The 18,249-nt window shown below is 26.2% G+C and overlaps 1 protein-coding gene across 4 annotated transcripts in view; it reads left to right on the plus strand.

Moving 5' to 3' along the window:
• vap (RAS p21 protein activator vap) overlaps positions 1–18,249 on the plus strand; it is a 32,917-nt gene that overhangs the window by 1,952 nt on the left and 12,716 nt on the right. For 2 of the 4 annotated variants that reach the window (XM_016072944.5, XM_016072945.5), the window contains exons 2-14: positions 274–423; positions 2,157–2,292; positions 2,816–2,886; positions 3,732–3,849; positions 7,608–7,692; positions 8,229–8,373; positions 8,666–8,741; positions 10,475–10,622; positions 10,741–10,838; positions 13,445–13,518; positions 13,939–14,026; positions 15,593–15,828; positions 17,770–17,846. In XM_016072944.5, coding sequence (XP_015928430.1) covers positions 274–423; positions 2,157–2,292; positions 2,816–2,886; positions 3,732–3,849; positions 7,608–7,692; positions 8,229–8,373; positions 8,666–8,741; positions 10,475–10,622; positions 10,741–10,838; positions 13,445–13,518; positions 13,939–14,026; positions 15,593–15,828; positions 17,770–17,846 — 1,502 coding nt within the window. The remainder of the gene's footprint in view (positions 1–273; positions 424–2,156; positions 2,293–2,815; positions 2,887–3,731; positions 3,850–7,607; positions 7,693–8,228; positions 8,374–8,665; positions 8,742–10,474; positions 10,623–10,740; positions 10,839–13,444; positions 13,519–13,938; positions 14,027–15,592; positions 15,829–17,769; positions 17,847–18,249) is intronic. The other 2 variants (XM_016072946.5, XM_071178616.2) reach the window with 1 other exon arrangement.

The following is an 18,249-nucleotide window of genomic DNA, read 5'->3' on the forward strand; positions in this document are numbered from 1 at the left end:
CTTTTAAAATTTTACTAAAAGAATAACTCTTGAGGATCGTAGTTTATACAATCAGGTATTGGTATAGAAATATCTCTAATTTATAATGATTTGTAAACAGATGGAAATTTTTTTTCTCTGTATGTATTAAATTTTCTATTTTGTTACTGGAGAGATTTCTTATATAGAAAATCTCTAGTAGACATATAACTAAACCTATATAAGTCTTTTAGCTTAGGAGTTAAAATTTTATTTCTGAGAACCCAGGAATACTTAATACTGATTTATTTTTAGGTGGTATCATGGACGCCTTGATCGTTATAGTGCTGAACTTCGCTTGCAAGCTGCCAGTAAATTGGGAAGTTATCTTATTAGGGAAAGTGATCGTAAACCTGGATCATATGTGTTATCCTACTTAGGCCATACTGGTATCAACCATTTCAGGTATACCTATTTTTATTTACTTCATTATTTTATTTAAAATTGCTCTGAAATTTTTAATAATAGTTTTTATTTATTTGTAAGATTCATGCCAGTATGATGACAAATGTTCTATGAATGTTGCTAAAGTCACACACGCGGACGACAAATTTGTCACCTGTAAAATATGTTAGGAAATTACAAAATATTAACAAAAAAAGTTTTTCCATCAAATTCCATGCATTTAAAAAAAAAAAAATACTAATTTTATTCTTCTACGCATAGTAAAGAATTCAAATGTGTGGTATTTTAATGTAATAATTGAAATTGTAGTTCAAAAACTTTTAAAATTAAATAGAGAAATTTCAAATTTGCATGTTGTGCTGTGCTTTGCATTTATGTACTGACAATTTAATACCCTTCTTGTCATCCCATTCCATACGTTTGACATTCTTATGGTCAGTGTTGCATGCCATGCGCTGAAGAACATGATTGAATTTTAATTTGTCGCTACTTCAAATCCCGCTATTATTTTTTATTTCTGAATATTGCTAAGAGTTGGTCCAACTTATCCCACTTTCATCACAATTTTCATAGTGAGATTTCTTGCCTTGAATTAAAATAAAAAATATTTTGTACTTTTCTGTAATTAAGAAACTGCTCGCTAACAAAAATACTTTGTAGTATTTTCGAATTAGGATAGAAAATATATTAATTTTCAACAATAATAAAAAATTTTAAAAAATTAGGTCGAAAATTTGAAAGAAAACCCGACAAAATTAATTGTTCATCAATAAAGTAATATTTTTTGCTCTTTAAGAATTCACTTTTTTGAAAAATTTAGAATTTTTAGGTAATTAATTTTAACAGTGTGAACATTGTTGATTTTATCTTGTCTGGGACTTACCAGGCAGGACCTGGTTCAAGCTCTCCTGCTGGTTGTAGACTTTCGTAGAGTGAACGAGCTCATGGACCTGATCTAGCTCTGCTGGTCATGGGGATGAGAACAACATATTTTATTAGTTCTTATTTTCTCTGTTTTCCTCATTTATTTATTTATCAGCATTGTAATCTCTTTTTTGAATCTATTTACTATTCTATCTATTAATTATTGAATCTATTATTTATATTATTTTATCTTTTTTTTTCCACATAATTTTTATAAATAAACAAATCTTTGAACATTATAGGATAATGAACCAAATTAGTTTTAGGTGTTATATTGGGCAATAAATAATATTTTATGTGTACCGTTACATGAATTATATGATTGTAAGTTGTAAGGCTCCGTTTTTTTCTCCCTTAATTAAGTTTTTAGACCACTAAATGAATAGCTAAGTAATCCTATTGTACCACTTAATTTTCATTGCTGGCGTGAACCCTATTTATTTGTCTTATGCTATTTTTTTATAAAAATAAAATAAATTAATATTCTTGTTCAGCATCCAAATCTTGCTACAATTCCTTAAATCATACTAGTAAAAAGTATTTAAATTTAGTTGCATGTATTCGATAGAGTAGCTTAAGTTTGTTTTACTATAGTAGCACTACCCATAAGAGCTGTACTAAATTTATTGTTAATGTTAAATAGAAGATTTTTGCTGGGCTGCTTTAAATGTATAGTTATTTGTCACTTTTTTTGTAAAAATTTGTACGTCTATTATTATCATTTTTAATGGGTGTTAATTTATGCTTGTTACTTTTTTAATTTTGGTTGTTTGTTATTATTTTATTTGCCAAAATTTCTTTTCATATAGGATTACTGCTGTGTGTGGAGACTATTATATTGGTGGTAGGCAATTTGATTCACTGTCAGATTTAATTGGTTATTATACAAGCTGGTCTGATTTGTTGAAAAAGGAAAGACTTGTATATCCTGTGCCACCTCCAGAGGTACATTTGCTTATAAAATATAATTTCAAATCTGTTTAAATAATTAATGTTTTTAAATTTTTTTCTCCACCTATTAATATTGAATTATTAATTGCTTTTTCATACCAAATTAATAATGTGTACACAAAAGCTAAATCTTTGTATTTTTTAAGTGCTCTATTAAGTTATTAACTCTTTAATTATATATTTTTAAATATATTTTGCAAATTTTATTTTAAGCATTAGCTTTTTTATTGTAAAAGAATTAAGTCTAAAAAAAATTTTTTTGGATAATAAATATTTCTCAGAAGTAGTTACTATATTGTACAAAGTGCGAAAGTTAATTCTAACATAATTCTAAGAGGTAATTTTAATGCAATTTTAACAGAATTGAAGACACACTTCGTTTTTGTTTAGGATTTTTTTTTTTTAAATGAATCAGTTGTAGGTATAGATAATTTTAGAAGCTTTTATTTTTTTAAGAAATTTGTAAATAGTAATTAACAAACTAATTTGTATAATGATATACTTTTTTGTTTTTCAGCCTGTAAATGATAAAAAACGAGTTGTTGCAATACTACCTTATAATAAGATGCCTGATACTGATGAAATTAGGTATTGTATTATTTTTACATTCCTTAAAATTTAATTATGTATTACCTTTGAATATTATAAAATTCTTGTTTTAGGTAAATATTTTGTCTGATGCTCTGAATTTCTTTAATGTTATGATATCAATGATGAGTCAACAAGAATTTTTAATCTTTCTTTATAAAACTGATGAACTTAAATTTTGCTTAATTCTTTTATTCCTTTTTTTTTTTTTTTTTTTTTTTTTTTTTTTTTTTTTAATAATATAAATATGTGAAGAGGAAAACATGCACATTAATTATTTACCTTCCTTACTTAAAAGCAATCTGGAAAAATTCAAAGCAAATATGCTTTGAGTTTTTGTTTAGGGTCTTAACCTTATTGTTTAAATGTAGTTTTTATAGTAAATTGATGATTATAATATAAATGCCTTTATTAAATGATATATTCAAATATAATTGTGAATTTGCTTTATTGTGTATTATTGTCATTATTTAGTTAGTATAGTACAGTTAAATCTTAATATATCAATCTTGAAAAAAGTGGTGAAAAATTTAAAATATCTAAAAAAAATAAATATTATCAATAGCAGAATAAATAAATAAATCTTTTTTACACAGTTTTTTAAAAAGCAAGCCATTGTTCAATGAAACAAACACTATGTAATAGAATATATTTTTTAAAAAAATCGATTGTTTTCTTGATAAAAGTACAATATTTATGAAAATATCCACTGCGACTAAAACTTTTTGCTGGTTGTAAAGCACAAAACTCAGCTTGTACAAGTGGCTATTTATGTATTTAATTATTAAAAAGAGCATAATTTCTTTCAATTAAGTATTAAAAAAATTATCTCAATGTAATTTCAGTTTCCTAAAAGGGGACATATTTATTGTACACAATGATATGGGTGATGGTTGGCTTTGGTGTACTCTGCATCGTACTCAGGAAAGTGGTTTAGTATTCAAAGAACTTGTTGAAGAATTGGTAAATAAATATTTTTTTCACTTTTCTATTAAACAGATTCAGGTTTCTTATGAAATGCACTCTCTTTAAATTTAAATAAATAAGTTGATAATTCTTTATGATAGTTGTCTCAAATATTATTTTTTCCAATGTACCAAATGCATAATCTAAAAAAAAGTTGTTTGACTCAAATACTTTTTCCGAAAAATATATATGTTTACATAAAATTATTGAATATTTTTTTTTTATACTTCCTTTAGTGTGTGTATGTTAGTTTTTAATTAGTTTAATTGTCAGTTTTTAATTGAGTGGAAAAATTTTAAATGCATTTAAGGCTCTAATAAATAAGTATTGCATATAAAGTAATTTATTTTCATCATAGTTAAAATTTTTATCCATCTTTTTTTAGTTAGAGTTTTATTAATTTTAAGTACTAAGTTTATAAAAAAAAAAAATTCTGTTTCCTACACTTTTTAATTCTAAATCAATGTTCTAATTGTGAAAACTCAATTAACTTCCTTTTCCTTCCTTAAAATCAATTGAAAACTAACTGAATTGTTAAAAAAATTTTCAATTATTAATCGATGCGTAATCATTAAAAAAAATTCTTTCATCAAAACATGTAAATGAAAGGTAATTAGAAGTGTTTTATTTCTTTTTACATCTTTAAATTTGTAAATAACTCGTTTTTAAAAAAATAATATTTTTTTGGTTAAAAGCTCGTTATCCCCCCCCCCTTTTTTTATGTTGAATGGCTATATCTATTACTGCTGATAGTTAAAAAGAAAGCATCCAATAACTTCTGATTATGGTGATAGAGATACAATTTTGATCTAGTTCTTGCCATTTTTTAATTGTATTTAGGCAAGTCAATTTATCATTTTTTCAACACTATATTTTAAAAATTGAAATCTCTTTTTGTTTACTTTCTGTTTTAACTAAAGCGAAGCTTGTTAAGAGTCTTTCTAATAGACTGTATTATTTTATTGTTGCTTTTTCTCGTACGGTAAGACTGATAACTAGTACAGAAAGCTGCGATTCTCAACATTAAAGTTATATTTCAGAACTAAGATAAAAAAATTTATAGTTCCTCTTTTGATTTTTTTTATTAACTTTTCATTTTATAAGCGTTTTTATTATTACAGTATCTTTTAAAAAGCGTTTCTAATGATTGTTATTCTTTTATGATCGCTTTTTTATAAAAATATGACAACTGGAAAAAGTTAAATTAAGATTTTTAGCATTAAATCTTTTATTTAAAATCTAAGAATAATTTGTGTTTTTCTTTCTGTCTTGGTTTTTCTTTTTCAAAAAAATTTGTTTCTATAGACATTGTTATTATGACGGTGCAATTTAAGAGGGTTTCTATTAGACTTTAATCTTCACTTTTCCTTGAAAATATTCTTTCAAAATAAAAAAAAAATGAAGATATTCTTTCAAAAATAAGATGAGTTTTTATTTTTGTGATTAGCTTTTGAATCTTTGTTTTTATGATAGTGCTGCATTTTTAAAAACGTTTTTGATAGACATTTTCTCTTTTAATGTTTTATGGATAATTTTGTTCTGGAAAATATTCTTTTTCACATTACAGCTTTGTTTTAGGAATTACGGGGACATTTTTCTTTCCAACTCTACAACTTTGATTTTTTTTAATTGTTGCTAGTTAGTTTTTTTACCTAAAATATTTTGAATTATCTTAATATCTAATTATCTTTATTAACATAAAGATTCCTATTAAACAGGGTTGGCAGGTTTTTGACATGTGACAGTTTTTGACAGTTTAAACCATGGTTTAAACCGTCATGTCAAAAACCTCACTGTCAAAAATGTCGAAAATGTCAAAAACCTATATTCATATGTGAAATTTAATTAATACATAAAATGTATATATTTTTTAAAGGATAGTGTTTCTAAATATGTTCTAGAAAAAATAAATTTAAAATTTTGAAGAAACACTTATATTTTGAATAGTAACCAAAATCTTGTACTTTTAAAAACTCACATCTTTTGTAATATTATGTATTCATTTTCATGTGTTATTGAAAATCTGCAGTGATATTATTAAGAAATTTATTTATAACCAAATTTAGTGTATAGTATAGATTATACTAAAAATTAGACATTTTTAAAGATAAACATTAGCAGTTTTGTACATTAGACATCTTCTTTTAAAGAAAAATCTTTTTAATATTCTTTTAAATCTTCTTAATAATCTTTTTAACATAAGACAATACAAATTTAAGTGCTTTCTGTTAAATACACAGAGTAGTTAGTGTCGATTTACAGTATATTCAGCCTATTCATTTACTATGCTGAAAATTTAGTTTATCCAAATACTTGTGAATTTCATTTTGCTGAATACGATATAGTTTTGTTGAATATCTAAATATTCAGCTGTTGAATAATTACTTCTTGCTTTCAAGATATGCATTATTTGTATTCTTAATACAAGTGGAGAAAAAAAAAATTAAGAGATAAAAATTGTTTTAAAATGATAAGTGTAATAATTATAAATAAATATAATAAACAATATGAATTATATTTATCATTATTCATAAATATAACTACTTTTAAATTCAAATTAAATTACTGGATAATAAAGATATTCGGTATAACATTAAAAAAAAATTTTTTATACACTTGTATCTTATATCAAGTTTGTATTTATACAGCATAACTTGTAAGTTCCTTATAAATATTAGTTATATGTTCCTTATATGTCAAAAATGCATAGTAATAAACTTTTAATTTTCTTAAGTATCAAAAAGAAAAAAAAAATTTTTAAATATAAATATTTAAGCAATTTTTGTGCAAAATTTTTCTGCACATGCATTTGAATATAAATTTCTGAGATTTTAAATCTGTTATTTTACCTTAATTTTAATTAAAAAATATTTTAAAACCTGCTGATTACCTATAGTATAATTAAATTTCAATATAATGCATGGCAACTGTTGGTAGTTTTGAAGTTTATATATTTTCTTGGCAAACTTCAGTTTTTGACATTTTTGACGGTTTAAACCAGTATTATACCCTTGTCATGTCAAAAACCACTTTTTGACGTCAAAAACCCAACCCTGCTATTAAATAAAGTTTTTTTTTTTTTTACACTTGCCCCATACCTATAATACAGGCAAGTTTTGATTATTTTTCAATAATGACTAAACTTATTTCGTTATTAAAAATATTTATTAATATTTTTTTAAAAAACATTTTGCTATTCGGCCGTCAAGTGTTTGACTATTTTGCCAAATCACTATTCCTTATGTCTCTATTTGATACTTCTTTTTTGATTATACTCATATTTTTAATCTGAAATACTGCTTCTGGGTAAAAGATGATAACTTATAAAATGATTGAATTTATTTTAAATAAAAATAATTTCATAAATGCTTTAAGTAAGCTGCAAGTAACATACATAAAAGCCAAAAGTTTTCAAAGTATATATATATATATATATATATGTTGAAAGAAAATATATGGAATAAATTTATACTAATTTATTTTGTCGTATCAAATAAAATTAAGTCATGAAATGATATATTTTTTTTTGCTGCACTCCTAAGCAAACTATATTGAGTGACCTTGTATATTTGCTTTAGAAACATGTTTTTATCTTTTAAGAAGTTGCATTAAATTTTTTCTTGTTATTTATAAATTAGTAACTTTGCCGAGCATTGCTCTTCCAATAAAAAATGGTGTGCAAGTCTATGAGAGCAATGTTCAAGTTTGTACTAATCTTAAAATTTGCCTCTATTAAATTGATATTGATATTTCAGGATGATGATGTTGATCCGAATGAGATTTATCCTTGGTTTCATGGAACGATAAGTAAAGAAGCTGCTGTGGAAAAGCTTGCTAAGAGTAAGTCATTCCATTTCTTTATTTGCTAGATCAAATAAATACTAATCAACTATGTTATTTTATTTTCCATTTTTATTTTGTGCATTTTCATGGGCTTTGGACAAATCCTGGTACTTTTTATCATCACAATATGTTCGTTACCTTTTTTTTTTAAGTTGATGCCTTGCCTATAATGTTTGAACACTCAAACTCCTAAATTTTATTTCTGAGTACTTCTACAATTACTAGCTTCTTTATATATTTATAAAGAGAGCCCTTTTTTATCCGGTAATACACTTCTCATTCCCATTAGACCTATTACTTGTTATGTGTTATTACATAAACAGAAAAAATTGTGTGAATAATTTTAATTATCTTAAATGCATAGAAAATATTAAAAAAAAATCAATTATGATTAAATTTCAATAACTTAGTATTAAAGCATAGTACTTTTTTTCAGATGATGTTTATTATCTTAATATAATTTAACTTGTACATTTAACATATCTAATTTTTTCCCCCTGAAAGTAATTATTCATCATTTTTTATTTATACAGTGGGTCCTGGAAGCTTCTTAGTGAGACCTAGTGATAATTCCCCTGGAAACTACTCACTTTTCTTTCATATTAATAATACCATTCAACGCTTTCGCATCGAAAAAAGAGGGAATCGGTACATTATGGGTGGACGATGTTTTGATAGGTATTTATATTTTGTTTTATTATGGACATTTAAATTTATTTCTTTATTAATGGCTAATTGATCTTTTAAATGTATCTGTAGTCATTGGTCATGCTGAAACTATATTAGAAAATATATATATATTATATATCTGGATTGACAGTATTAGTTTTTAGCAAAATATAATTGTTATTATGATTAATTATTATATAGTTAGTAGCCACGTTTTTCATAGTTGAAAGTGTTTTAAAATTATTATTGTTATCATTACAATGGTTAATGATTATTTTCTAAATTAAAAATGTATTTACAGTCTAGAAGCTGTTGTGAACAGGTATAAAGTTGAGCAGATTGTAGAAGGCCACCATCTGGGTGAACCTGTTCTCAAAGTAAGCAAAAGTTTTATATATGCGTAATATACAGTTCTATAATTGTTTATATTAAATTATTGTAATTAATTTGTAAATTATTTATGATTCTTTTATATAATACTTAGCAATGTATGATAATTCATTACATTACTATTAGTTTTTGTGCTGCAATATTTTCTCTTCCTGTAGCAACTAGTAAATCACAATTTTTTTTATTTTTTTGCATTTATAAATCATTTATATTTAAGTAGTTAATATTAAGTAAAAAAGTTATATTTTAGAATGGCATTGAAAAAAGTAATCGTATAGCAGTATCAATTGTAGAATTGATAAATTAATTATTGTCACTCATGGTGAACATGCAGAAATTCTTTTTCAACTACTTTTCCCACCCCCTCAATCCCATAATTCTCATGTGATATGTAATTGTTGTTTAAAATAACAGTGAATGTAAGGTATTTTTTACTCAGCCTGAAGTAGAATTGTCCCATTTATTCTTTTAAAATGATGAACGCTGTCAACTTAACGAAAACTATAAACAATGGTAAAGTTACCTAGTGTTTGTGATACAGTTAAATTTATTTCCAACCAAATCATTAGTTCTGGTGTAGGGTTTATCTGAACGAATTAGCTTGGTCGATATTGCAGATATCATTAGTCATTTTTACACAAAATGAATGAAAAATTTGATTTTACATAGCAATTAATTTGCTGAATTTTTGTTTACTTGTTAGTGACTCTTATTGCTATGCTGGTTCTTTGATTCCATGATTTACGTTTATAATACTTAAGTTCGTGGTGTCCAGGGAAATTACTATTTTTTAAAACTTCTGCACGATACATCTAGTAAGCTGGCATTGTTTTTGAAAAAGTGTGAGCAAACTGTCATCCAGTTTCCTTCATAGTGGTTCCCAGCAGCAGTTCACTTAAAAATATTTTTCTCCTCTTCAGAATTATCGGATTTTCATATTTCCACATATTTTAATCATTCTCAAATTTAATTTTAAACTTCACTTATCTCTTTCTTGGTCTTTCTTTATTCAGTCTTTGTTTTTTTGCAAGGTAATGACGTTTCTATTCAACCATGGCATAGTTATGATTAAAAACAATAATATCAACTTGCAAGAGTAACTAGTGGAAAGGATGTACTTATTCAGTATTGATTGCACTTATAAATTTGCTAGAAATTGTAGTGTAGGCTTGATTGGTGTAATACAGTTCCTTAATATACTTTTTTTAATTTCCCCTAATTGCTTTAAATGCTTTATATGTTTTTGATTTCAATTGAATTATTTTTAATTGATTTATTATCATTTATTTTATTTTTGTAAATCTATGATAAGTTTGGTTGAAACTGCAGTTCATATAGTAATGCTAAAATAACGCTAAAATTTTTACTTTATATGAGAAGGCAAAATAAAAATGTGTCCAATTTAATTTGGCAAAAGTTATTGTCCACTCACTATCCTACTATGCTTAAGTTTTTGTGATAAAGATTTTAAAATTTTATTCTAAAACTATATTTATGTGTTTTTAGCTAAGCTAAGATACTTTACATTTTGATTTTGTCCCTTATCCAAAGAACCATCAATGTATTTCATTTCTCTAAAAATCTTAAAAGTACTGAAAATTTTGAAAACCATATTGTTTTTTTACTACAACTAATTTTTATAAATTGTGTTCTCTTAATTTTCCTTTTTTTTTACAATGTTTTAGTTAAAATTATGTGTAATGTTCTTTTATACTTTCAGGCTCCTTATGAATCCAAAGAACTCAGTAAAGCTGAAGAGATTCAACAGAAATCTCATGATATTTATGCAACACTGAGAGAAAGTCGTGAATCTGGAATTGCCAAGCGCAACAAAGGAATTCGCATGAAGGGTTACTTGAATAAAAAGAGTAAGTACATAAATAAAAACTGAATTTTAGCTCAAAGTTCTGCATTATATTGAGTTTACCAGTGATCAAACTTTATTATGTGTTTGATCTAAACTTTTATCATAACTTTAATTCTCAGGTTGTTTTAACCCAGGTCAAGGGAATCGCAAGTGGAAAAACTTATATTTTGTTCTTAGTGCTAAAGAACAACAGCTACTCTTTTTTGATAACCCTCGTGTAAGTACTTGCTTTTTCATCTTTAATTTCTTTGGTAGATTATCATATTATTTTCAATTAAATTAATACAATTAGATGTAGTGGAACACTCGTGAAACTAAATTTAATTTTATTAATTTGAAATCTTCCTTGTAACTAATCAAATTTCCAACTTTTATGATGCATGTTATTAAATTATTTACACAGTATCTTTTTTCCAAGGTTTTAGTAATTGTTTTATTTGACTATAATTTATTATTTTTTTAATAATTATATTTTTACATTGTAACAATATTAGTGAAGAAAATATTTAGCTTAAACCTTTCTATGTGTGTCAGCTTTGCCATTAAAATTGTCAGTAGTGATACTACAGGGTTCCCACGGTCCTTGAGAGTCCTTGAATTTTTTTTTTGCTAAATTTAGGTCCTTGAAAGTGCTTGAAAAACGTCTTAGGTCCTTGAAAAACTGGAAAGGTCCTTGAATTTGTTCAATACTGCCGGCGGCCCTTTTTATAAAACTCCCGCGGATCTTTCTTGTTCTTTCTGTTTTGCTCCTGAGCTCTCTCACGTGGTTTTTAACGCCACCGTTTCTAACCGGGCCTAGCGTCTTGGTGTCTGCCAAGCGCACGGAGCACAGCAGACAATCAATGTGTTCGGGGCGAGACTCCACTTCATCTTCTGTCGCATATGCTTAGATCTTCTTTTTTTTTTTATCGAAACTGGAATACTCTCAAATTTTGTAACAATATGTACCTTGTAGTTTTCAATAAATTTGTCGTTTTACCATCCGCACTTGTCCTTACGTTTGCGTCATTTCAAAACTTTATTGTAAAGCATATTCGCAAAGGCACGACTTCGTATTTGTGTTATGTAGTTTAGACTTGTTCTGCCTGGGAAGTGCTATTTTAATCCCCAATGGATGGATAATCAAGCTTATAAAGAATGGATTTTATCCATGCCCGAAAAGAAGTTCAGAGCCAAGTGCCGATTATACATGAAGGAGATCGACATCGCGAAAATGGAAGAATCTGCTCTGAAATCACACATGAAAGAAAGGTAAAACAAAACAGCAGTCTCATGCCCTGAGTTCTCTTTTTCCAAAGACATCAATATCTAATTCATCTGGTGTAAATACTCCTTCAACATCGTGTGCCTTACTAAGTATCTTACCTCCCAATTTATGGGTCATGGAACTGCAGAAAGTATTTTGTCCTCTTTTTACAAATGCATGGATGATGGTTAAAAGCTCTCTAAAATACTTCAATTGGAAATTCTATTAGAAGCTTCAGTGTGAATTAAAAGAGAAATATTCCCACCAGGTCATATTCATTAGCAATTGTGGATTACACATAACGAATAATGCTTTTAAACATGGTAAAAATGGGATATGTTCCTTCTAATTTTTATTTTCAGAAAGAATTTTTGCTGCATAACATTTAGAGAAGGTTGTGTAAATTATGGATGAATAATTTCAGAAACGATGTTTGATAGAGGAGAGGAGGGGGTTATGGAATATGGAATACCTAAGATTTAGCTCTGCCTTTCATGCAGCCTTCACATGGAAATACACAGGATTAAAGGGTTTCACCATTAACACCTCATTACCATTAGTTATAGATTGTGCTGAAAATGATTTTGTGAATTAATATGTAAAACCAGTAGGGTTGTTTTTATAAAAATATAAATTTAAGTCCATAATACATATACTCTCTTCTCTCTATATAGGCAAAGCATTTAGGTATTATATTTAAAATTAATTATTGCCACAACAAGCATTGTTGCTTCTAGTAAGATAGAAGAGAATAATTTTTAAAATTGGTCTTAGATTAAGGTCCTTGAAAATTTTGTTGAGGTCCTTGAGAAGTCCTGGAAAGTGCTTGAATTTCAATCTCATCATAGAGTGGGAACCCTGTACTAGATTGGAGTTTCAATTACCTACTCCCACAGATGATTGTGCTCCGGAAAAATTCCGTTTTTTTTTTTTCACTAAACGCAATCCGGAAGTTTCCAGAAATCATCGATCGCATTTATGTATAAAAATTCTTGCATATTTTATTTAAAAATATTAGAACTAAAATTTATACTTGGCATCTCTTTTATTTGTAAATATTTTTTCTGATAAAATAATAAATGTGATTAGAGATAATAGTAAACTTATACATAATTATTCATTTAAATTATGCTGAATATAATTTATTTAGAATTTCATGTTTTGAAAATATCAATTTAAATTTATAACGACATAAATTTTTTGAAATGCTTCATTAATGATTTTACTCGAGAAATTTTCAGGATTTTTGAGTTGGGCTCACAATCACCCATGCTACTCCTATTTAAAAAAAAAATATTTAGTTATTTTTTGATTGAGATCTCTATTTTCATAATTTGTTTATTCCTTATATCTTTTAAAAATGAGACAAATAGTTACTTTCTTTTAAGTAAGTTACACTTTTCATGTTTCCCCAATCCCCCAATAAAAAATATGTTTGTTTTTTTATATATTAAGGTATATGCTGCCTTGTTTTTGTTTATTGACACCTTCTATAAATAAATCAGTTCTGCTTTCATTCCCTTAACTTCAGTTATTGTTTATGTATGGAACTCAACTTTTTTTAAATCAAATTTTAGCGCACTAAGCCGAAAGGCTTGATTGAATTGAGCTACACTTACTTATACATGGTGCATGACAGCCTCTTTGAAAGGTAAGCTATTTCTATCTAAAACTGTTACATACAGTTTTATATGTGAACCAAATTTTATGCCATCTAAATATGCTGTCGTTAGTTGAAAATTACTCTTAAATATTAACTCGATTTTATCAAGCTATGTACTATTAAACTTGTTTTTTCTTCATTGAAAATATCATTAAAATTTTTTTGGTTTATCATTTTATAGAACAAGAAAAATACAAGTTTAGCAATCATTGATAATTAAGCTATATCGTATTAAGTATTGTGATTTACATTTCATTCTTCACTTATAAATTATATGAAGTAGTTTCAATATTAAGAAGAAAAAGTAGTGTCAAAAATTTGCTAAGTATTCAGGAAATATAATTATCTGGTTTTAAATTTTCTGGAAATCTAATTATTATTATTGATTTATTTTTCTATTATTTTTAGACCAAATTGTTTCCAATTGGTGGAACGTGCATTACCTTGTATAAGTACAATATACTATTTGTGTGCTAGTTCTCCAGATTTAACGCAGGTAATCTACTCTTTTACTTATATAAGTTTTAGTATCAAAATTTCCGTTCCAAGTTATTAGCAAATCTAAGATTTTGAAGAGATTTTTTAATCTAAGATTCTGAAGGGAAAAAACATTCATTTGAGAGAACTTTTAATTTTTTTCTAAGAATTTGTAATGAATTTCCATTTTACAGGGGAAAATATTATATTTTACATTTTTAGGGCAATTCAACTAAAATAGCTTTTTTTTTTTTAATTTTAAGATAATTGTAAAAATATTTTCTATGTGTTCTGGTCATGGACAAGTTAAATACTAAAGAGACTAAATGTTAACACATTAACAATCACTATTAGTTCAACAGCATATTTAAAACCGTCTAGCCATAGATCCTTCCTGGCGACTGCTCTTTGTCAGTTTTTTATCTTACTGTAGTATGTGGGCTCTTTTTAGTTCAGACAAAATTGGGCGCTATCTTTTATAAGATAATAAAATTTTATATTTTCTTTATGTTAATGCTTATTGTTTAATTGTATTTATTTATTAATCATCAGATAGTTTATTAATAAGCTATCATCGGATAAAATGTTAATTGAATTCTTTTTTCCAAAACTACTTTGTTTGAATTATTATGTGACATGTGTTGGTAGACCTGAATATTAATCATTCTATTTCATAACTGATATTATTCAAAACATTCTTTTATAAAGCATCATATTAAAATAACTTTTTAAAAGTCGGTAAGAAGTCTATGTGCTAATTATTATTAGGTCTCTGTCTATGTGCTTAAATAGTTGGAAAGAGGGTCAAAGTTAATAAATATTTCTCCTCACTGTCACTTTTATCCTTTCACAGTCCACCTCAAACTCAGTTATCAGTAAGAAATACCTTTTAACTTAGGAAACTAATTTTTCTTTATGTTTGACAAGATTAATTTTAAGAAAAGTAATATGATTTAACTGTTTATTTTACGATGTCTAAAATATTCTTCATATTTTTGCTGCATATAACAGACATTTTTGGAACTCAAAAATTTCAAGTGTGCTAAATTGTAGAAGTCATTTCTTTATGGAGGATGTAATTCATAATTGTTAATTTTCTAATTAATTAATTTTCAACATTATTTTTTGATGATATTGATATATCTTTAGAATATCATAATATTAGTTAAGGCTGAAAAATTTTGGTTAATTTTAAACATTTTCCATTATTTAAATTCTGAATATGTTATTCAATTATAAAATAAGCTTGTATCCATAAATGTTAAAAGTTTTTTCTTTATTATCATAAATAGATTATATTAGTCTTATTAATTCTCTAATTGTGTACCTTTCTGTTGACCAATCATGAAGACATAGTAACAATGTGAAAGATATTCTTGTCTATATAAATGACTTTGGGAGTTCCCTTTTCTCTAAGTTAGATTTAAAATGTCTGAGTTGTACAATTGATGACTAAAAAACTATTGAGTTATGTATGCATAATGAATTAAACTGTGGTTCAAAAAAAAAAGTTCAATATTAAGAAGAAAAAAATTTTCTCAAGTGACTATAGTTTTCTTAAAAGATATATGAAATATTTTTTTAGGAATGGATTCAAGCTATCAAACCATTATGCTCTCCTCAACTACCAAGAGGACGGGCCCCTACCCACAATGTTACCGAGGTTCGAAGTTTACACCTGACTCTACTGGAAGCGCACCGTTTACCAGTGAGGCTTGTACCCCACCCTTTTTGCATAATTTCACTAAATCAAGTTAAAGTTTGCCGAACTCAAGTTAAGTGCCCACCTGATCCTATATGGGAAGAAGATTTTATTCTTGAGTACGTTTGTTTCACAAATTTTATGTTTTCTTTTTTTTCTTTCTCCTTTTTGATAATCACTACTGTCATAGGTAGTGGAAGGAAAATTGCTAAATTATTACCTTTGAAGGGGTGGAAGAAGTTCTTCGACGTTATTCTGGTCTCAAAGATTTAAGAGCATAGTTTAAAAAATGGAACTTCATAAAAAGTGGGCACAAAATGATGATTAATTTAACATCTTTATATAAATTTCCTTATCTTAGGTCCTCTTTTAGAATATGACACAGGGTTACAGATCCTCCATTTCCTCTGGTCTCAATTTGCTTCAACAAAGGTAATGAAACTCAATGTTAAAACTGGCACTTAAGATAAAACCATATATTGTGTAGCAGTTTTTTGAAGTGTTCATAGTGATTGATTTAAATCACTTTCCTCTCATCGGACATGTTACTTTCCCACTGAATTCGCTTTTTTCGTGTAATTTTTCATTATTAACTTAACATTTCTAAAATTGATATTGAAATTCAAATTGTACGAAAGTGATTTGAGTATTTTATTTATTCAACCCAATATGTTTCTGCATTGCAATGATTTTTAAATAGCGTTATATAAAAATAAAAACTGACTTTCTATTTAAATTTTATAAGAGTGAATTAGGTTTCATACACTTATTTACTATTTTTAGTAAAATTAAATCTTGTTGGATAGAGAGATAGGTTGTTTCAGAAATTTCAATTGTTCTCTTTATTCAGTTTATTTAAAATGATTTAATTCAGGCAACAATTCAATCAATATTCATAGAAGTTTTAAAAATAATAAATTGAGTTCAATTAAAATATTAACCAAATTCCATTTTTCCAAAGAATAATAAATATTCAGATTGGCTGTTGGTAAAAAATTATACCAATTGAAATTTTAATAAGTTATTTTCTTTTGAAGCAACTAAAAGAAGAATCTTTAATTTAGGAGGGAATAAACTGAAAATATTTATAAAAGGAATATTTTTTATTCAGTTAGTATCTTTTTAATTATAATTTGGAAAGCCTGATCTAAATTTTTGTTACGATGCCAAGTTCAAATTCTATTTTTTTTCCCCATTTCCTAAAAAGAAAGCTATTCAAATTATAATAGTTCTCTTAAAAAATGGTTTATCACTAAGAACTTTAATTCTTCTAACAATAGTTATAAATGGAAAACTATTATGTAACTATTTATATATTTTATATTGGACAGTGTCTTCTTGCCCAAATGAAGGAAAAATGAACATATAAATTAGGAGATCGTAAAAAACAAGATTTTTGTTGTTTACTATTTATTTTTAGTAAAAGCATGCTTTTTTTAAAAAGTTTTAGAAATGTTACTTTCTTGCAAACTTAATTATTATTCAAAAAATTATAAATCAAAACTACTTTTCTTTGTTCTTTAGTTAAACAAAACAACATAATCGAAGAAAATTTTATGTTCATATTAGGTAAACTCAGGCCAATTTACTTAATTTGCAATCAGTAATTAAAAGGTTGTCCTATTTTATCTATCTATGTATAAATTCTTATAATTTTTTTTCTTCATGCGTTTGCTGCAAGGACTGTATTATCAAAAACTTGTTTCTGCTATTTTTTCATATTGTATAATAAGGTTAAAAGAAGCATTTAGTTCAAACTAACACATTAGAAGGCAAATTTTTAATATACATTAGCAATATTCCCATATGCATCCTCTATAAATGTTAATACTTTTGTATAATATCATTTAGTAGCATGATTAAGCAGATATATTATTTCTACTGCAAGGAAGAAAAAAAACCTTAACCCATAAAATATGTGTAATCCTTGTTTATTAAATGCTAATTTATTAGAATATGAGAAAAATATAGTTATTTGTTTTCATACCATTTTCTTTATTTAAATTATTATTAATTGCGTACGTAAATGTCAATTGCATAATTTTATTTTATACTTTTAGAGACATTCCATCTGATATAACATCTTTTGTCATTACTCTTTATAACAAAGGGAAGCGTTCAAAAGATATGGAAATAGGTACTTATTTCTGTTTTAATATCATTTTTTAATACACACTAAACTCATTCCACATAATCTACCTAACAACTAAGAAAAAACATGATGTTTATGAGGAATCATTTTAGTCCGTTAAGGCCAATTGTTGGATAATGGATGGTTAACTGTCTAAAGTTATAACAAGAGTGATGGGGAAAAATAAAGGTGTGTAAATAATTATTTTAACTCATTCGGGTTTGTAAATAACATTTTCAATAGTTTATGGTGCATCTATGAATGAAAACAATAATCATTTTAATAAGGAGAATGGATTTACCCGAAAATGGAATTTATGCAGCACATGCCTAAAATGAATTTTAAAAAAAGTTTAATCAAGGAAATCAAATAAGCTTATATTTCTTTAAGAAGTAAATGTTTGAAAAAA

This window comes from Parasteatoda tepidariorum, chromosome 6, assembly GCF_982258835.1.
Source record: "Parasteatoda tepidariorum strain Cologne lab strain chromosome 6, Ptep-v5.0, whole genome shotgun sequence".
Classification (NCBI taxonomy): domain Eukaryota; kingdom Metazoa; phylum Arthropoda; class Arachnida; order Araneae; family Theridiidae; genus Parasteatoda; species Parasteatoda tepidariorum.